Genomic DNA, 21,577 nt, shown 5'->3' with positions numbered 1-21,577 from the left:
AATACCTTTTTAAAAGAAAGGCACACAAAGGATGACAATAGATTGGGGCAAGGTCAGATCAGGGATGCCTCGTCCCATCTTTGGGCGAAGAAACTTGCGTGGAGTGAGAGCAAGATAGATCAGATTTAGGATGGGCTGGTAGTGTTTTCTATTCGCTAATAACATGAATTTGACGTTAAAAAAGTAGAGATGAAAGAAAAAGGGGAGGAGTAGTCGTGAAAGTGCAAAGAGGGAAAAAAAATAAAATAAAAAAGTGATAAGAGGATGGTAACATGATATGTACAATATATATGAATGTGTGTGTGTTTTTTGGGGGGGTGGGGAAGGATAGGCCAAATGGTTTGGGATGAGCAAAACCTGCTCCTAGCCAATCACTTCTGCTGAGTAGGAAATGTCATTGTGTCCAATTGGCATGTTGGTTCGAAGAAACACCAATCACTTGGCATGGAACATAGTTTTCCTTCAAACCGAATTGGAATAATCTTCTCCAACTCATTACGTGATTACTTATAAAACTATCCATGTGTATTATTTAAATAAGTAGCATAACTCATTAAATTGATCATGTGACTAAAAATATATGTAGATAGTTTTATCAATTGCCATGAAGTGAGTTAATTTTTTTTTTTTCTTTCAAATCGGTTTAGAGGTCAACCTTCCTTCAAGCATTTCCTCAAACAGTTTGACAGCATAGCTCGGCAGTGCTTTGACAAATAAATTATCACCCTCTGATCCCTCTCCATTTGGCTGTTAATAAAATCTGACAAAGGAGTAGAAGTTTGACTGTAACTTGGGCCTCGAAAATAATAGCCCATTTTAAGACATTGTGTGTTTCATTAAAATGCTACTCTCCCTCCTGTGGCCCAATAGTTTACTCTGCAAAGCATCATGGGGAAGTGAAGTCATGGGCTAACAACCTTTCATGGGTATACTCCTATTCCTATCTATGTATCACATATTTTCAATTGGTTGACTTGACAATGATGGATCAATCTCCCTATTTACTATAGTCTTCCAACTTTTCAGGCCAATAAAGTACTTCAGCTAAAACTATGGTAATATGCCCACTAGGCCCTAGTGGAACCCGTGCACGGGAGCAACAACCCCATCAAATTTCACACTTTATAAAAGCATTCGATTAAGATGTACTTTAATTTTATCTGCAAATTGTAACTCCTGTAGTATGGTGTTTAAGACATATTTCACCTACTAACATAGACTAAACAAAAATAAAAAGAAATACAAAAAATTTTCCATCATTTTTTACTGCTTGCTAATATGTTAAATTGTTATTGTTGCAATATTAATTTCACATGAATTGACACTACTTTTATTGTATACAAATTACAAACATACCATTTCAATAGTTGTAAAATGAGTCTTAAAATATTTTGGAGTGATGATATAATTACTACAAATTTTATTATATATGTCTTACAAATTGATATGTTGAATTTGAAAGTATAAAACAAAATATACTTAAGAATTTTATTATATTATTGTTGTGCTATCAACTGCATTTTGTTGTCAACTTGACAGTAGTTTTCGTGTTTCTTTTTATCAATACACTTGGTGAAGAAGAAAAATTGGAAGAAACTTTTGAGGTTTAAATATCCAATAATTTAGTTGCCTCAGGTTTTCAGGAAAGCTAGACCTCTAGTCTATGAAGCAATCAGGCCTATCAGTCATATCTGTTTATATGCCAAAAAAAATTGTGTACGTGCAGTGCAAGTCAATAAGTTACTAACATTACATGTGAGACTACAGTAGTGAACTTACATGTATGCAGGATAGATTTGATATGTCGATTACAAAAGATATCAAATTTCCTTGATTGGCATATTATATAACTAGAAGACAACTATATAAAGATTATTAGATTTATAAAATTAGTATAAATATGTTTGACAATTTTCATTCAACATTGAATTAGAAAAAAGTGACATTTGGTTGTCAAAAATTAAATAATAGCAGTAGCCGATAATGTAGTTCAAGGAAAACAGTTGAAAATAAAGTCAAGAATCATATGTAACCCACCAAGTCCTACATCTCAAAGCTGACTATACATATATATATATAGAAATAGAATACAGAGTGTAACCAAGAAAGATATAGTATTTGGCAGGCCGAGATGGCTGAGAATGTACCTGTAGTGGAGGATGAAGAAAGTGTCTATGCTGGAAACAAAGTCCAACCTTGCACCTCCACACCAATGCAAGTAACACTACACTCAGGGTAAATGAATTATTCAGAGTGATCTACTGTCCAACTTATTCCTAATAATCTTTTTGCAGGTCACAGAAATGGAAAGCTGAGGAAGAGAAGTGCACTACTACTAAATTGAGTGAGATGTTGGGCTTGGAGGAGTTCTTCTCTTTGAAGGTTACCATAATTTTTTTCCTGTTGCTCTGGGTTGACTATTCTACCTTTATCATTGATTACGGAAAGATAGGATTACACTTTATTTTGAAGGAACAGAAATTAAAACTATAGTTTGAGTGTGTGAAGGATAGAAGGCACAAGTTTGAGAGCTTTGGATCCAAGAAGATAATTATAAGAATCTTACAATAAAAAATTGAAGATATTTTAAGCATTTTACATTATTTAACAATATCATTATTAGTCTTTCATCCATATTAATAACTACTTGGACTGAAGTGAATGTAAAGTATGAAACATATGGGAAATTTAAGTAAAATTTGAAAATAAATGGATGAATGTATAATTTTTCCATCAACTTATGGGAGGTAAAGTATAATTCAACCCCACTATCCTTGTGCCTTCTATCTTTGGGTTGAGAGCTTTGGATACAAGAAGTTAATTATAAATTATGGGAGGTAAAAAATAATTATAAGAATCTTATAATAGAAAAATTAAAGATATTTTAAGCATTTTACATTATTTAAAAATATCATTATAAGTCTTTCATTTATCTTAATAACTAATTGGACTGAAGTGAATATAAAGTATGAAACATATAGGAAATTTAAGTAAATTTTGAAAATAAATGGATTTATGTATAATTTTTCCATCAAATTACGGGAAGTAAAGTATTTTGTTAAAAAAAAAAAAGAATAATACTAGGAACACAATATTTTTCAAAATGGTTAACATGATCTTTTGTGATTGGATTACCATCACTTTCACCAATATCCCCCACTAATTGTATTATGCATCAATTCCATAAGCCATATTAATTGTTGTGAAAAATATTGTATTCCAATATTTATTTATTGTGAAAGAATAGTGCACACTTGGAATATTAGTTATAAACTAAGGCATTATGTATGAAAATCTCAACTTATTCCTAGTCCTAGATTTACAATTAGCCCTGGCTCTGATGAACCCAACCTACCAAGACATAGAATAGGGCAGGTGACTTGGGCTGGTCTAGCTCAACTGCCCTTGAGGTGGAAGCTACCACACTATCGCATTCCCTAACTTGTATTGTGGCAAGTGAAAACCTTAGTTTATTCACTCATTCTTATTAACAAATTAATGTTGATTTCCAGGTATGGAGAGCATCTTTGGCAGAGCTTGTTGGCACAGCAGTCTTTGTTTTTGCACTTGACACCATAGTCATCTCCACCTACGAGACTGAAACCAAAACACCAAAACTCATAATGTCATTCCTTATTGCTGTCACTACAACAATTATCCTCATCGCCATCAATCCAATTTCCGGCAGCCATATGAACCCCGCCGTCACGTTAGCCGCCATGCTTGTCGGCCTAATTTCCCTTTCAAGGGCTGTCATATACATATTGGCACAATGTGCTGGTGCTGTGCTAGGTGCACTAGCACTTAAAGCTGTGGTAAGCAGCACCATTGAAGATACTTTTTCACTAGGAGGTTGCACGCTCAATGTCATTGTACCAGGCCCAAATGGGCCCATTATGATTGGACTTGGGGCAAGCCAGGCCCTATGGCTAGAGATAATATGTACTTTTGTGCTTCTTTTTGCTGCAATATGGATTGCTTTTGATCATCGCCAAGCTAGAGCTTTGGGCCGAGTTGTGGTCATTTCTATAATTGGAATAGTAGTGGGCCTTCTTGTGTTTATTTCAACAACCTTGACAGCAACAAAGGGTTATGCTGGGGTAGGTATGAACCCAGCTAGGTGTTTGGGCCCAGCACTTGTTCGAGGGGGCCACCTTTGGAATGGGCACTGGATTTTTTGGGCTGGGCCTGCTATTGCATGTGTGGCATTCTATCTATACACAAAGCTCATCCCACAGCAGCATTTCCATGCTGATGGGTTCAAGCATGACTTCTTGAATATTTTGAAAGCTATATTTGCATCAAACCATGCTCACAAGAAGTGAAGAAATGGACTTTCAACTTGAGAGAATTGGTATTTCCTAAGAGTTTTGTGAAAGGCAGGCAGGTATTCTTGGTGTTTGAGGCTTCATTATCATGGGGTTTTAATTTAATTGCAAATGTTAGGCTCTTGACACTTCTTTGAGGCCTTCGTTCTAGGTGTGTTGAATTAAATTATGTCCGTGTAGCATGGACTTCAAGAAAAAGTTCATGCAACTCTTTTGCCATGATGTAATAAGTAATAGCCTGATCTCAAAATGTGTTTATGTTTTTTGAAAAATCAGTTTTGTTAAGAAAGAGCAGAAAAGATCAACACTTGCGAGCACACATGTATACACACTAAGATTTATATGGTTTACCCAAAACTAGGGTTCCGGATTCTCGAGATTGTTACAAATCTATAGTTTTATTATGACAACTACAAGTCTACAAGATGAGTTACATGGATCATTAACATATAAGGCCTTGGGGCATTTAAAATATACTAAAACACCAAAAATACCCCCCCAAACATAAGTAACACAATAGATTAGTCTCTATTCTCCACACACATCTCATAAAATCACCCTCAATTAGTTATTTCAAGAGAATGAGTGAAATTAGCAAAATTTAAAATGAGTTTGATGATCTCCAATGGAAATTACTTGGAAAGCATAATATTATTGTAATGATATTGCGGATATATAAAGGTGTAACAATGCAAAGCTTGGTCGCACTTTGCCAGGTGCTTATCAGTAACTGGTTTCATTAATTTAATCAAAATATGAACTGATCAAAGGCAAGCATCCTTGGTGACTTTAGAATGAATATTCTTGCAACTAAATCTAAACCCTATTGTTGCATTTGATTTGTTAATTTAGACTTGCAAGCCCCAATGTCCTTAAAAAAATCAGTTGGACAGAGCGTGTAACACAACTTATGCTCCCACTGTCTTCTGCGAAATGCTACAAACTTCAAGGTTACTCCCAAGGTAAAAATGGCTAAACATCTGGCATTTTCACTTGTGACATTGAGAAGTAGCTAAGTATGGTATAATTAAATTGGCAGTATTTTTTCCATTCTTCTCTTTATATATAGGAGTTCTGATGAGAGATTCATTAAATTGGAAAAGCTCTTGTCCCTTTCGCTTAGAACTAATCATGGATAGAGTTGTCCTCAGAGTAGATGGTGAGCAATTGCCAATATCACTTGAGAAATATGAGGCAAATAGTAACTCCTTCCAAAAAAAAATTTCTTGCTTTCATAGGTGCCCATGAATTTTACTCTCCAGAGGTAAACTTTGTTTATTCTCATGCTTAGTGTGTTATATAGTAATTTTCTTCAATCCAATTTGTTCCAAATACTTTTCCAATTTAATATGGGCAACAAATAAAGAATACATGATTTATCTACTTGAGAGGATATGTTCAACAATACTACAACCACACTCATTCACACGCTCAATTTTACAAATTTTTTACTTTTGTGATTGTGAGTGATTAACAGAAAGCAGCGGATCCATATGAGTAGAAAGTGTTTACCACTCACAGTTACACAAGTCAACAAGTAGTGAAATTGAGTGTATTTTGAGAATTATTCATATTATATAAAGTTGTCAATTTTATTCTACTGACGGTTCTGATTAAATTATTGATGAAATAGAATATTTCAATACTAATTTATTTTTGTATACCAAATTACTTCTATTTTTATATCATGTAAAAGGGTAAGACATAACTCATCTTCAATACAAAAATAAGGATCCAAGTCATCGAGGAAGAAGAGAAAAAAAAAGACAAGAAAGAAAGAGAGTTAAAAACTTAAAAAGAAAAAAAAAGTTGGTGAGTGAATCAAACCTTTACCAATATTGATTGGAATTTAAGTTGAGTTGGAAGAGTGGTTAAAATATACCAATCTAGTGATTGAAACGGAAATATTTTATAATTGTTCAGACTATAAGGGAATGGAATTGACAACATTATACATCCCTCATTTTGTATATACCATGCAACTGGAGTAAATTTTACTATTCATCCAAAAACCATTGATCAAAATTTGATATCCCATAAAATTTCTTCTTCTATCCAAATTGTTTTACTTATTTACTTACATGATATATATGTATACACACAAACACGATTTCAACTTCCACTTTTTCAGTTTTCACCCCAAGAACATTCCAACCTGCTAGAATATTAGTTCGAGTGCTTAACCTCAATTATGTGTGATTTATTTGTTTTTCCCAAAAAGAATGGAGCTTGATGTTTCCCCTCTTGGTTCTTAATTTCAGATGTGGAAGGCAGCTATCACAGAGTTACTAGCAACTGCCTTTTATGTGCTCACCCTCACCACTATCATCACCTCAATCTTGGACTCAAATGTGGTTGAACCAAAGCTTCTTGTTCCACTTGCTATCTTCCTTATACTCTTCTTGTTTCTCATGATGACGGTTCCATTATCTGGTGGCCACATGAGTCCAGTCTTAACATTCATAGCTGCACTCAGGGGTCTTATAACTCTTGCTCGTGCTGCCATCTACGTCTTGGCTCAATGTGCAGGTTCAGTTATTGGTTTTTTCATACTTCAAAATGTGATGGACCGTCAAACAGTACAAAACCATTCCTTAGGTGGCTGCACAATTAATGGCAATGGAGCAACAACACATCCACTAAGCCCTGAAATTGCATTGATATTAGAATTCGTCTGCACGTGTTTCTCTTTCTTGGTGTGACACTGGCATTTGACAAGAAAAGGTGCAAGGAACTTGGCATGGCAATGGTATGTGCTGTGGGGGCAGCATCTTTGGCACTAGCAACAGTTACTGGGAGGGCTGGCTATAGAGGTGTCGGTCTGAACCCTGCAAAGTGCTTGGGCCCAGCATTGTTGCAAGGAGACAGACTATGGGATGGCCATTGGGTTGCTGGGTTGGGCCCTTTTTTGCTTGCATTGCTTATTATGGTTACTCTATGCACTTACCAAAGGAGAGTTCAGATTTGGAAGAAAAAGAGGAGTATGATATTTTGAGGCTAGCTAGGGCTTGTTTTGGGAAGAACGGCAATCCTACTAGTTAATCTTCAAGGGAAAGTTTAGATAATGTATTTCCAATAGTAACATTTAGTTCCAGGAGACTCTGTTGGCAATTCTAAAAAATAGAAGTGTATTTTAGCTATGCTTTAAGTGTGCGTTTGATTTCAAATTAAAAAGTCAACTTATTTCACTATTTAACTTATTTTTGTTACTATTTATTGGCTCTATTGCATTTTTTTTTACTATTCATAGGTCTCACTATACTATTTTAGTTAACTTTTACATTTATTTATAGTATTTTTAACAAAAAAATTTCAGTTTCAGCGAAATAAACGGATTCCAAACATAGTGGTAATTTTGAACCCTCTATTCACGGGTAAGTAATAAAGCAGCAGCAATTTGTATACTGTGTTGTGTCAAAAAGTACAACTAAAAAAAAAGTGATCTCATTACACGTGCTACAAGCACGCTCATATTTTTTAGGCGAAAAGCACATTTTCGTCCCTATATTTTTAGGCTATTCCTATTTTAGTCCCTACATTTTATTTTTACCGCTTTTAGTCCCTATCCTGAAAAACGCTTCCGTTTTGGTCCCTACCGTTACATCAGAAACGAAAATAGCTGATGTGGCAAACGGAAGATGACATGGCCATTAAAATAATAATAAAAAATATTATTTGACATTAAAAAATGTCACGTTAGCACCTAAATTAAAAAAAAAAATTAATTTATTAATTTATTAATTTTAACTAAAGAAAAAAAAATTAAAAATAGAAAAAAAATTAAAAACAAAAAATGAGAAAACAACAAACCAAATTCACATTCTTTTCTTTTCGTTAATTTTTTGGAAGAACATGTTCATGTTCTTTGTGATCTTTCCCAGAACATGATTTTACATGTTCTTCGCAATTTAATTCTTGTCTTATTTTCTTTTCTTTGTCTTTCCTGTATTTTCTTTACAACCAAACACATTAAAATTCAAAACTCAGATCAAACAATAATCAACATCAACAAATCAATAATCTGAAATTGAAACTAAAAACCTAACCCAGAAATCGAACCCATAATTTTGAACCCAGAAATTTGAACCCAACGCACACCAGTCAAAATCAATAGATCTGCATCCTCTTTGTTCACAAAATCAACTCCAATCTCCAAGTTGGAAACCCACTAATCCAAATTAGAAACACAAAATCAGCTCCAACTTGGAAACACAAAATTCAGATAACAATAACCACTATAAGATAAATGGTGGATTGTATTTTGTCACAATTGTATTATAGTAATGGTAAGAGTCTAAGAGATAGAAAGAAAAAAAAAAGGCCAAAAAGGGTGGATGTCATAAATAATTTAACTAATTATTTTATAACTATAAAATATAACATAATTATATAATAAGTTTATATTTAATAATATTTACTAAATAAAGTCAAAGTACTTTTAAATATTTTAAGTGAATTTGCACATCTAGTATTTATAAAATAAAAATAACTAAATGTAATAATACATATTAATATTTAAAAATAATGTTCCTTTAACCATACAAATAAATATCAAATAATATAAAATATAAACATTAACTTAAGTTATCTCCTTTAGGAAACCATTTAACAAAATTTAAAGAAAGATTAAAGTAAAAAAAAGGAGAAAATTTTCAAATATAAAAAACTAAAAGTATAAAAAAAAAAAAAAAAAAAATNATAATTTTGAACCCAGAAATTTGAACCCAACGCACACCAGTCAAAATCAATAGATCTGCATCCTCTTTGTTCACAAAATCAACTCCAATCTCCAAGTTGGAAACCCACTAATCCAAATTAGAAACACAAAATCAGCTCCAACTTGGAAACACAAAATTCAGCGATCATCAAAACACCGAAACCCAGCAAATCAAACACTCAAAAAATGCAGAAATAACCTACAAACAGCTATCCACATTCCAGACCAACAACAAACCCAAAAACTTTAAAGAAACCAGTTGATCACAACCATCCACACCAACAGCAACACCAACACCAAACCCAGAAATTTCAAAGAAATCAGTCAACCACAGCTATCCATAAGAACAACCCAATAGAGAGACAACCCAGTTTGCAAAACCCAAAGGCCACTCACCACATCAAGTAACTCGTGACACCTTTCAGGGATAAAAGCCTCAACGTAGAGAGACAACCCAGTTTGCAAAAACCAAAGGCCTTGCAAGCAGAAAGCAGCCCCGAGTCCCACATCGGCAACAAAGCGCCTGGGCTGGCAGGCGAGGATTAGACAAAGGAGAGAGATGAGAGCGGAGATTTGCGCGGAGATCGTGTCGCAGTTGGCTTGGAGATCGGAGGTCCGGACGGTGGCGGCGGTGGAGGAGACGGAGTATTGCAAGAAGAAAAGGGCTGAGTCGAGTGCGAAGAAGAGATCGGGAAGGAGAGGGAGGAGGGAGGAAGGGGAGTCGGAGAGGAAGAGGAAGACGGAGAGAAGGAGGAAGAGGAAGAGGACGGCAGCGGATTGGAGGGAATTGAAGCGGTGGACGGGGGTGTGGCCTTTGACGAGTGGGTCAGATTCGGCAGATAAGAGGAGTTGGTGAGTGAAAGCGATGATAAGGCAGAGGATGATGAGGTAGAGTTGAAGGTGTCTGAGGCGATTGTGAGGGAAAGGGTGGAAGGGTTTGGCAAAGTAGGACTGTTGTGGAGATTTAAGGCAGTTTCTGGGTTTTTTTTTTTTTTTTTTTTTTTTTTTTTAAATTTCTGGGTTTGTGTTCTTGGATTTGGGATTGTGTCCTTGTTATTCTTGTTCAAGACACACTTAGATCTCAATTCCTATGATTTTTAGTTTTTAATTGTGTTTTTAATTTTTTTTAATTAGTTAAAATTAATAAATTAGTTTTTTTTTAATTTAGAGGCTGACGTGGTATTTTTATTATTAATTTAGGTCACGTGGACATTAACTTAATATTATTTATTCTTGTCGTTTGCCACATCAGCTATTTTCGTTTCTGATGTAACGGCAGGGATCAAAATGGAAGCGTTTTTCAGGATAGGAACTAAAAGCGGTAAAATAAAATGTTAGGGAAAAAAAAAAAAAAAAAAATACCAACCGGAAACTACACTGTTTCCCAATTGGATACCAATGCAATAGAGAAAGTTTTTATAATTCTTTACGGTTCTCATGGAATCTCTTACTTAAAGTTTATGCAATACCACATATGTGACTTTCGCATGTTGTGAGAGAGAGGTCTTAGGACCCTCTTGGGTAAGAATGGCAATGGGGTGAGATGGGGCCAAAGGAGATGGGGTCTTCGGCCCTACCTCGCATGATTTTGTTTTGCTCTATCCTTGCCTCGACCCGCATGATGGGGAAAATTTTCTTGCCCCATCCCCACCCTTTGGGGCCCCGCGAAACCCTGCCCCACTCCGTAAAACTTTACTTCTTGTTGATTTGCTCACCACTTTTACATTTTTTTTTTTCTAATAAAACATGTTTCATTAATAAAAATATACCTGAAATTACAAATAAATTAATCCCATCAAATCAAACTAATTTTTAGCAAAAATTGAATAATATTATCCAAGTGTTTTAGAAGACAATATCACAATAAAAACAAAAATCTTTTAGTACAAAATCAATGATTCAATAGTATACAAATTTGTTTCTAATAAAGACAAAAGAAAACATTAAAATTGATATCTTATTTCCAATCTTGCTAGAGAGAAAAAAGAGGCAAAGAACCATGTTAGGTAGAATAAAATAAATTGATAATATGTTTGTTTAAATATTAGGGTTTTAGGGTGTGAAAATTTTACAATTTAACTCCTATTAACGCAGAGTGGGGTAGGGCGGGGCGAGGTGGGTTTAAAAAGTCTAAATCCATCACTGCCCTGCCCCGTGGTGTGGGGCTAAAATCTCATCCCATCTCCACCCCATCACCTTTGCGAGGTGGGGAAAATCCGTGTGGGGTGAAGCAGGGAGGGGTGGGTCAAGTGGGGTAGGGTGGGGCAAAATTGCTATCCCTACTCTTGAGTTCTTGATAAGTCTAATATTTTTTTTTATTTTTTATTTTCGGAGATAAGTAGAAAGTGCGGAAGGAGAAAGCGGAGTTCAAACCACAAATATAGAAACCCATAAAGAATGTCATTATCACTGAGTTATCACTTCAAACCTTAATAAAGTCTTTTTTTCCTTTTTTTGGAAAGATTGATAAGTCTAATATTGTTGTAATAATAGTATCGCCAATTCAGTCTATTTTGGTCTATTTCAGTCCACTTCAATCCATCTCAGTCTATTTCAGTCCATTCGGTTTACTTTGCTCCTATTCGGTCCATTTTGGTCTACTTCATTTATGTTTTGGGAGGGGAGGTTTGTGTAAAAAGAGGAGTTGTTCCTTATCTAATGTTCACCATTTTTTATCTATCAAACTAAGCAACAAAAATTACATCTATTGGAAAATTATCGTATGAAATGTTCTCATGAGACTTATCACTTACAGTATATCTGAGTACCACACATATGGTCTCACATGTGAGACAGAAGACTCATGTAATCTCATGCCGTTAAGTATTTTTTTTAAATAGATAGATACATTAGTAGATAGTATATATGGAGTATGGAAGGGTATGTGGGGTACAAACCATAAATGTGGATGGATTTCCCTTGTCTATAAGTTATCACTTGAATTCTTGCATAAGCCCCTTTTTTTTTTTCTTCCGAAGATTGATAAGTCTAATATATATTTTTTCGAAGACTGATAAGTCTAATATTGTAGTAATAGTATTGCGGATATATAAATGTGTAACAATGCAAAGATTGGTCTCACTTCTATTGTCGTGACAAGTGCTTATATATCCTTAACTAGTTTATTTTATTGAATAGTAATGTGAACTAATCAAAGACAGGCATCACTATTTCTTTTTCTTTTTTTCCTTTTTTTTTAAAAAAAGCATCCTTTATTATTTTTTTTTTTATTTTTTTGAGAAACATAAAAGAAAGCATCCTTAGTTACTTTAGAATGAATATTCTTGCAAGTAAAAACTTATTGTTGCGTTTTATTTAGGCATACACGCCCCACGGTCCTTAGAATCAGTTGGATAAAGTGAATAACACAACATATGTTCCCACTCTCTTCTGCCAAATGCAACAAAACCAAGGTCACTTCCTAGATTGATATGGCAACATCTGTTGCATTTTCACTTGTGACATTGAGAAGCGGCAAAGTTTGGCATTGGCAGTATTTTCCATTTCTCTTCTATATGACAGTTTTCTTGACAGAGATTCATTAAATTGGAAGCTCTCTCATCCCTTTCTCTTAGAACTAAGGTCATGGAAAAAGTTTTCCTCAACGAAACTGGTCAGCCATTGCCAAGATCACTTGAGAAATATGAGGCAAATAACTCCTTCAGAACAAAAATTCTTGCTTTCATAGGTGCCCATGAATTTTTCCAGAGGTAAGCTTGGTTTATTTTTGTGCTTAGTATGTTATATAGTAGTTTGTTTCTTCAAGTTCAATTTTGTTACAAATATTATTCCAATTCGATAATTGGCTATAAATAAATCTTTAATCATGATTTATCTACTTGAGATTACTGTCCACAATATTACATCATTCATTTTACAAGACGTTTAGGGACACAAAAAATTTTATAATTTTTTTTTCACAACTTGTTGATAGGGTCTATTATGATTGGTATGTAATAAAAATTGTATAAGATGTGGACTTATGTAAAAATGATGTTACTTGAATCACAAGTTATCATCTTATTAAGTTATTAAAACGATTGTGAAAAGTAATTATGTCCTTGAAAAATTACTTACATAACTTGCAATGGAGGGAAATTTTACTATTCATCTAAGTATAATTGATCTAAATATGATCTCCCACGAAATATTTTCATCTATCGAAATTGTTTAACTTATTACATGCCAACACTTATTTAATTACTTGATATACATTCCGTTTCAACTTCTACTTTTTCAGCATTTTATTCCAACCCCTAGAATATTATTTCAAGTGCTTAATTTCCTTTTATATATATACATATATATATTGTGTGAATAAGTGCTTAATGTCTTCAAAGGAATTGAGATTGATGTTTCCCTCTTGGTTTTTAATTTCAGATGTGGAAGGCAGCTGCGATAGAGTTCCTAGCAAGGACCTTCCTCGTATCCATGATGAAACATGTCCAACTATTCATTTTTTGGGGCCAATCAGTGATTGTTTGGTTATAATTCAACCCAGGCTGAAATCTAATCAGGTCTTAAACACTTAAACTTAAAATTGGCTGTGTTTGGTACTTTTTTGCAGTTTTCATGATATTTTATTCATTTTAAATCTGACCTAGGCCCGTGAGTAGTTATTTTGAATTATCTTCAAAATGGGCTCGAATTCGTCTCGATGGGTCTGTCGGTTTTTTGGTCAAATTAGGTTGACCGCATTCAAACTTGTAGAAATTGTTTGGAAATATGAAATTGAGTGTAAATGAAGGAATTTGGTGTCTAGAAGAAAATTTGAATTTGTTTAACTATTGGTTAGCTTGGTTAAAGTTTGTCTAATAATGCGCATTTTGGTCATTTTAACTTTGAGTTACAAAAATAAGTCATTTTGACATCTATTTAGGACAAATTAAGTTAAATTCAACATTCCCTTGGTCTCAAAAAGTAAAAATATAATTTTTGTTATTTTTTAGAGAAACAATTAGAGTATAATTTTTGAATGTAAAATGAGGGTAGACAAAATATAGTATTAAACCGTGTGTGTGTGTGTATATATATATATATATATAGAAAAGGTTGGTAAGTCTAATATTGTTGTAATAGTACAGAGGATGTATAAAACTGTAGAAGTGCAAAGCTTATCCTGAACTGGTTTATTTTATTGAATATGAAAGTGAAAAGGACAGGCGTCCTTACAAATTTTTTCTTTTAAAAGACATCTTTTGTTTTTTGACCAAAAAAGGCATCCTTTAGTTCCTTTAGAATGATTATTCTTGCAAGCATAGCATATTGTTGCGTCTTATCTTAGAAAACCAATTGGATAAATCGTATAACATAACATATGCTTCCACTGTCTTATGCAAAATGCCACAAAAATCATGGTCATTCCAAGTTTAATATGTCAAAGTATCTGGCATTTTCACTTTTGACATTCAGAAATGGAAAAGTCTGGCATTGACAGTATTTTCACTTGTGATATAAGACGTGGCAAAATTTGGAATTGGCAGTATTTCATTTTCCCATTCTCTTCTATATATTAGAGTTCTGATGAGAGAGGTTCATTAAATTTCAAGCACTATTCCCTTTCTCTTAGACCTAAGGTCAAGGATAATGTTTTCCCAAACGAAGCTGGTTTGCAATTGCCAAGATCACTCGAGAAATATGAGTCAAATGATTACTCCTTCAAAACCAAATTTCTTGCTTTCATAGGTGCCTATGAATTTTACTCTCCAGAGGCAAGCTTGGTTTATTTTTGTGCTTAGTATATTATATATTATAATTAGTTCCTTCAAGTTCTTTTTGTTGTGTATCATTCCAATTCTATAATGGGCTATAAATATATTTATTAATCACCATTTATCTACTTGAGAATCAGATGATGTTGTGCTTAGTATATTATATTATAGTTCCTTCGAGTTCCATTTGTTACACATATTATTCCAATTCTATAATCGCCTATAAATATATTTCTTAATCACAAATTTATCTACTTGAGAGATGTTCCACAATATCACATGATTCATTTTACAAGTAGGGACATAAAACTTTTTCACAACTATTGATATGGTCTTTTACAATTGGCATAATTAAAATCAAAATAGTAGTGGACCTATGTAAAATTGCTCATATCATTTCACAATTTATCAACTTAACAGGTTTTGAAAAACAAATTGCTAAAATAGTTGTTATACTTATACACAACTTGCAATGGAGGGGAATTTTACTATTGATAATATATATATATATATATAGTAATGGAAGCGTTGCATTTAATTTTGCAAAACTTCTATTGCCCCACGTTGTAACACCCCGACCCAATTTTATAATTAATCTGTGTTCAAGTGATTAATTATTATTTTAAGCCACTTTATTTCAATGATTAATATAAGAGTATTTAATAAACATATTATTTTATAATGCCATTAATTAAGAATTGTAAAGATTATAAATAATTAGTGGCTAATTGTATTATGTATATATATTAAGTATGTACAAAATTATATTAAGTTATTTAAGTTATTAGGTACATAGTTGTTGGTGTTTAATTAAGTGTATTAAAGTAAGGATATATATATATATATATATGCAAAGTGATATTATTCTTTGTAAAAAAGTGTAAGTGTGAATGCAAAGAAAATGAAAGGTTGAAAAGGTGAGTCATCCTTTCTTTCCTTAGCAATATACGTGAATCACCCAAGATATTTTGCTTGACTTCTTGGCTGCATGAACTTTCTTGGTCTTCTTGCTTAGCTTCTTTGTTTTCTTCCTTTTTGTTCCTATTGGCTACACCTTTATCTTTTCCTTGACTTTCTCAAAGAAGGAAGACTCAAGAAGCTCTCCTTCTCCATTCCCACGGTCCAATTAAATTAGATAGGTGTGTCTTTTCTTAGACAGAGGGCCGCTCATTTTCGAGCTGGTTCTAAACACCCTAGGTCTGAGCTGTCTGGTAGCGCACCTCCTCCTTCTTCTTCTACAGGTCTTGCTGGTAAGGATGTTCCTGATCCAGTTGGTGATGCTGCTGCTACTGCTGATGTTCCTCCACCTCCTTCGACCGACTTTGATGTTTGTCGTACCCTGGAGACTGTCATGACCGTTCATGTAACACCCCAACCCAAATTAATAGTTAATTAATATGTTAAGCCACTTACTTACTAAAATTAATCTAAGAGTATTTAAATAAATATATTATCTTATAATACCTTTGAATAAGAATTGTAAAGATTATGAATAATTAAATGGTTAATTTTATTATGTATATATATACTAAGTATGGACAAAACTAAATTAACTGATTGAGTTATGAGATATATATATATATATATATAGTTGTTGGACTGTACTAAGTGGTTAAGTTATGATATATATATATATATATAGATATAGTTGTAGGTGTTTTAATTAAGCATGATGCATGGGATAGTATAGTAGAATTTCACCCACATGCAACCAATGGAAATTCCACACACCCTAAGCCAAAGTACTATGCATGTTGTCATACCCAAAGACTTCTTGGCTGGCCATGCAATGAACAAGCTCCACATCTCTTCTTTGACTTTTCCATGCAACTAGAATTTCCAAGAAAATCTCTTCCTCTCTATTCCCACGGGTCCAAGGAAAAAAATCTGGAATTCTTAACTCATTTTGCTTTCTTTTCTCTTAAGGAAAGAGCTAGGAAGCTCCCTTAAGTCTTCTCTCAAGTCCACCGGTTCACACACACCAAAGAAAGATGAGTCTCCATATTATCTCTTACTTGACTCTCTCCAAGCAAACAGAATAATCAAAAAGCTCTCTCCTTCTCATGCCCACGGCTCCAACACCAAAAAGAAAGAAAACTCTCTCAAGCTCTCTTACCTCTAATTCCCCTCAAGAACAACAAACTTGGTAAGGGCTAGCTCCTCTCATCTTAGAATTCATGATTTTATTAAAGAATTTTAGTAATGGTATTTGTGATTTGTGAAATTAGAGAATCATGAACTTGTAAGTTTATATATATATATATATATACTGTTTTAAGAAGCTTTGAAATAGTGTTGGTGAATTGTTGAATGTAGCTTAGGGTTTTACTAATTAAGGATTGTGTATGACTAAGGAATTAAGAAAAAGTTAGGATCAGAACTTTTGATGTTATTGCTGGGATTTTTGGTTGTATGTAATTTTGCTCTACATGGTAAAATGACTATATATAAGTATTTTCTAACATGTCTAATGAGTGCATAAAAATCCCCATATGAAAATAACATCCTTTGATAATTGTTTGTGAATATATAAGAAAATGTTTCAAAACTGCCTCTCTGACAGATTCCGTGTTCGTGCATTATAAATTATGTATTAAATTGTATATAGTAAATTTGGATGCTAAGGTTATTTTCTGGGAAAGCTAAGACATATACGGTTGTTATGGAATTGGTCTCACAGCATTTGGATGAGTAGAAAAATAATGATTTAATTTTGAAGTTGCAAGAAATTCTGTCAGGACAGATTTGAGTATTCTAGATTGTATGATTTTTAGTAAATTATGATTTGATGTTTTGACTATGAAATTTTTATGGTATATATTGGACATATAGAGGAGTTGCTCTGTAAAATTGTATGAGGTTTGGATGTGATTTGATGGTCCGTTTGTATTTTATAATTGAAGTATATGCTGCTGGAATGAAACAGTGAACAGTAAGGGACATGCCTAACTTTGAGGATTTAATTCTAAAGTTAGGTTGAATGATTTGAGCTATAATTTATTATGCTCATCATGTGGTATGTTTCGATCATAGCTAAATTTTTATAACTTGGTTTAAGGCATAGTACTCAAAGGAGGGGTTCTAAATTATTCGACGGTTGTATTTATGAAGTTGTTTTGTTGAACATGCTGTATGTTTCCTTAAGAGTGTTTATGGTTACATGACAATGCTTAAAAGAGTTTATGTTTATGCATGCACTATTGCCCTAATCTCAAAGCACCCTTTTGAAATGAGGTTGGCTCTTCTAGAAATATGATATGAATGTGAGAATTTTGATTTCTCTATGATTTAGTACACCACTGGGTTTGATGAATGTATTTTGTGTTTGTGGGAACCTCGTGGAGGTGGGATTAGGATTTCTTTAATTTTAAGAGATAGACTTTGAGATGAATGTGTAAGTTTATGTTAAGGAGTAATTGATAGTAATAAGCTTTGATTTCGGTTTAGGTGTTACCAGCCTCCAGGTCTAAGCTCCTTCGACTTTAGGCTCTCGGTTCCTCTGCTATCAGGTAAGGGATAAGTTATATGGGCATTTGGTAAGTCATGAGATTATTTTAAAGTATGTTATGCATTAAAATGTTTTTGATTAGAGATATGGCATGTAAGCATTATCAGACAAAGATATGTTCGTGGGCTTCCGAAACCCTATGTATATGATTTAAGCATATTAATACTATTACTAATTCCACGAACATGATGCTTAAAGAAAAGAATGTAAATGCTATTATAATGAAATATTATGCAAAATAAGAAATGTCAGTATGATGTAAAGTATGAAATATTTTCGGGTTATGTCCTCTGATGATCTGAACTCTGCTAGTAGGGGTTAATTACTAGCTTTCCATGGAAAACGTTATCTGATTGGCCATTATAAGTGGGACTGGCTCTGCTGTACCCGCCCCTTGTTGGTTACGGCCAACTTGTGGGGGAAGCCAACCTACCCCCATGGTTGGAAGATATGTATTATGATGTGATCCCGGGAATACCTGGCATTGTGGGGAATGCTGGATGCCTAGCACTGTGGTGCTAGAAGCCTCCCAAATAAGTACAGACTTATCAGCTAGGGACTAACCAATAAGTTATTTTATGAACAGCTATGTTATGTTATTAATCATGAGAGAATTATTTTATTTAAATGCATTGGTAAAGGTTAAAAGCTCTCATGAAAAGAAGAAGTTTATGATGAAAAGAAAGCTGTTCATTAAAGATAAAAGTTTCTGAAGTTCTGTTATGTTATAAAGATAAAGTTTCTAAAGAAAGTACAAGTTCATGTTAAGAAGTCATCAGATATCTGTTTTTCTTATGAAACGTTAAGGTTTACGATTACGAAAGTCATAATATTTTTACGAGAAGAAGTTTATGAAGGAAAGTTTTATTATCCTATAAGATGCTTCCAGTTTAAGACAAAGTTACCGATTATTTTATTTAAGTTAAAATGATTATTTTGTAATGAAAATATATATGGTGACTTTGTAAGAAATGAAAGTGTATACCTTAAAGCATAAAGAGATGTATTATGTGAAAGTATGAAATTTGAAAAAAAAAAAAAAACTGTTGGATTATGTTATTCTTTGAGTTCAGTATAGATGCTTTGAATGTCAAGTGAAAAAGTATACCATTTAAGTAAAGAAACAAAGATGATATGAAAGAGGGAAGCCCTTGTAAAAGCTTTTCTAAAACCTTTTGTTAAAAGTTAAGTTGGTTCTTGTTAATATCAGGTTTAAACTTGATATTAGCATGCCGGTCATGGTCACAAATCCGGATATCGGGTTTGGGGCGTGACATCTTCTACTGCCTCAGAATCTCTGAACTCTTTAATATATGAACACCACATTTTTGCACGAATCCCAGTATGTGACTAACCAATGATGCACGACTCCTAGTACGTGACTAACACACCAATTTGCAGAAGATCTTCACTTCATCAACAATGAAGATCAAAAAGCACTTGGTTATAAAATCCTAAGACGTAAAGACGCAGTAACTTCTTTTAGAGAGAATAAAACATTGGTCACATTTTTCATGTGTTCTCATTGTATTCTTTTATGTGACAGCTTTTAAAATAAGCCTTAAATATGTTTAAGGTTGTGAGAAAAGAAATCCTACACAAATACATAAGCATGGGTCGAAAATTAGATCTAAAAAAACTGATTTTCGTATCTGTTGTGAGCTATTAAGAGATATTGAGCTAACTATCAAGTTTTAAAATCTAACATTTTCTTACTTGATTATTGGACAGATTAGTATGGCTTTTACACTTGAACTTGAAACCTTATTCGTTGAAGTATTAAACACATTCTAAATCTACCAAATTACAAGTAAAATGTATTTTGTTAAAAGATTAGTCAATTACATAAAATGTTGACATATGTTCGTAACATTGAATCACATATGTTCTAACACATTTTTTGCTATTAAAATTTGGAGTTATTTTTATTTTTACGCTTCAAAATTTTCATTTTTATGAAGGGTAGTCAAACAAAAATTTGAATCAAACACATGAAGGAACAAAATGAAAACTAAATCAAACATGAATACCTAAAATAAAACTTTTGAAATGTAGAAGGCCAATATGAAAGCGGAATCAAACATGAAGGGTTAAAAAAAAAAACACCCTCAAACTTTAAGGGCCAAAAACTCTCTCTCTCTCTCTCAAGCAATAAAATATTTATGATGACATTATATTTTTAACCATCAATTAAATTTCTTAGAAATATATGATCTATAAAGGGGTAATTATTGTGAAGTTATACAATGTGTAACTTGAATTCATTTAAAAAAAAAAAAAAAAATTTAAGCTAAAAAATACTTACATGATATTATGGTAGTGGCAGAGCGATAGCCATAGTTCTCGACATGACTGGCACTCGAATGAGGAATTTCAAGGCTCTACTAGTTTACAACTTTAGCAAAAATAATAATTGGGAATTGAAGGAAATGTTGTTCTCTTTTATAGCTTTACACTTCTTTTAAATTTTTTTTGGTCATTTGATGGACTTTAGGCCCGACTGTAGGTTACTCTCAGACTAGACAGCGAATTCTTTTCATTTTTGGCTCTTATCAGAGGACCAATCACATAAAAAAGCCAATGAAGTATGCGTGTGGGATCAGTAATTTTTTTTCTAAGTTGTGTAAATATGGTCTTGGACAATTTCTTAGTGTGAACTTACTTATCGGGATGAACAAAATCCCAGAGATATTCTGGTTCAATAAATAATTTTTCTCCAACCCAATCACGATTTTGTGTTATTTTGGTCTTTGTTTTAACTGAATAAGCAAGTTTTATTCAACCTCAAAAGAGCTAGCCTTTCGCCGCATAGCGGGAACAGAAAACCAGCATCAAAAGCTGCATAAACTAGTAAAATAATTTTTCAAACAACTACAATTCTACAACAATTTCTGCTGCAAATAAACCAAACACGATACAAACAACATTAAGTACTTCTAACCAAGACAAACAGAACAGACTTAACAATCTAGGATAGGACAGTTAACAGTAAAAAGAAGTCCCCGAATAAGTTAACCCAATCCAATTTTCTGAAATCAAAATTTCTGAATATGCTTTCCATTTATTAATCAAATAGCAACTAGTGATAACTGTCATGTGCGATGAAGAATGCTTTGACAAAAATTGTAGTAAAAAATAAAGTGGCAAGGAAAACGGAAAGCGACAAAGTGTTATCTTGGTCCGTAATCAATAAATGTTCACCCTGTACCTTTCCCATTTTGGTATGGCCGAAAGAATGTCCATGATGGAGGGGACATTGCCATCATCGTCGTTATGCACCAAAAGCTTCTTCTTGTTGCCTTGGTTGCCTCGT

At 33.4% G+C, this 21,577-nt stretch overlaps 3 protein-coding genes and 1 long non-coding RNA gene across 4 annotated transcripts; 3 read left to right on the top strand and 1 right to left on the bottom strand.

Annotated features, from left to right (window-relative positions):
- The first annotated feature begins 2,131 nt into the window (after window positions 1-2,131).
- On the top strand, window positions 2,132-4,692 carry LOC112008441 (uncharacterized). Its single transcript, XM_065773304.1, has 3 exons — window positions 2,132-2,235; window positions 2,295-2,382; window positions 3,513-4,692. Exons 1-3 carry the CDS (start codon window positions 2,132-2,134, stop codon window positions 4,323-4,325), a joined length of 1,005 nt encoding a protein of 334 aa, XP_065629376.1. The 3' UTR covers window positions 4,326-4,692.
- A 1,782-nt stretch (window positions 4,693-6,474) lies between these two features.
- Window positions 6,475-7,418, top strand: LOC112008425 (aquaporin PIP2-7-like). The gene is given in 3 exon segments (XM_065773291.1): window positions 6,475-7,007; window positions 7,010-7,216; window positions 7,219-7,418. Coding segments are annotated over 3 exon segments (777 nt in total). The 5' UTR covers window positions 6,475-6,589; the 3' UTR covers window positions 7,371-7,418.
- A 943-nt stretch (window positions 7,419-8,361) lies between these two features.
- On the bottom strand, window positions 8,362-11,860 carry LOC111989438 (uncharacterized). Its single transcript, XM_065773303.1, has 5 exons — window positions 11,799-11,860; window positions 9,427-10,021; window positions 9,302-9,379; window positions 9,062-9,133; window positions 8,362-8,496 (listed from the first exon to the last, which is right to left on the bottom strand). Exons 1-5 carry the CDS (start codon window positions 11,858-11,860, stop codon window positions 8,362-8,364), a joined length of 942 nt encoding a protein of 313 aa, XP_065629375.1.
- A 4,781-nt stretch (window positions 11,861-16,641) lies between these two features.
- LOC111992695 (uncharacterized) lies at window positions 16,642-18,535 on the top strand. Its single transcript, XR_010628917.1, has 2 exons — window positions 16,642-16,902; window positions 18,204-18,535. It is a non-coding gene; the product is annotated as an uncharacterized LOC111992695 (long non-coding RNA).
- The last annotated feature ends 3,042 nt before the right edge of the window (window positions 18,536-21,577 follow it).

This window comes from Quercus suber, unplaced genomic scaffold (genome assembly GCF_002906115.3).
Source record: "Quercus suber isolate HL8 unplaced genomic scaffold, Cork oak 2.0 scaffold_72, whole genome shotgun sequence".
NCBI classification, from domain to species: domain Eukaryota; kingdom Viridiplantae; phylum Streptophyta; class Magnoliopsida; order Fagales; family Fagaceae; genus Quercus; species Quercus suber.
The sequence above is the reverse complement of the archived record's forward strand: the minus strand, read 5'-3'. Positions and strand labels throughout refer to the sequence as shown.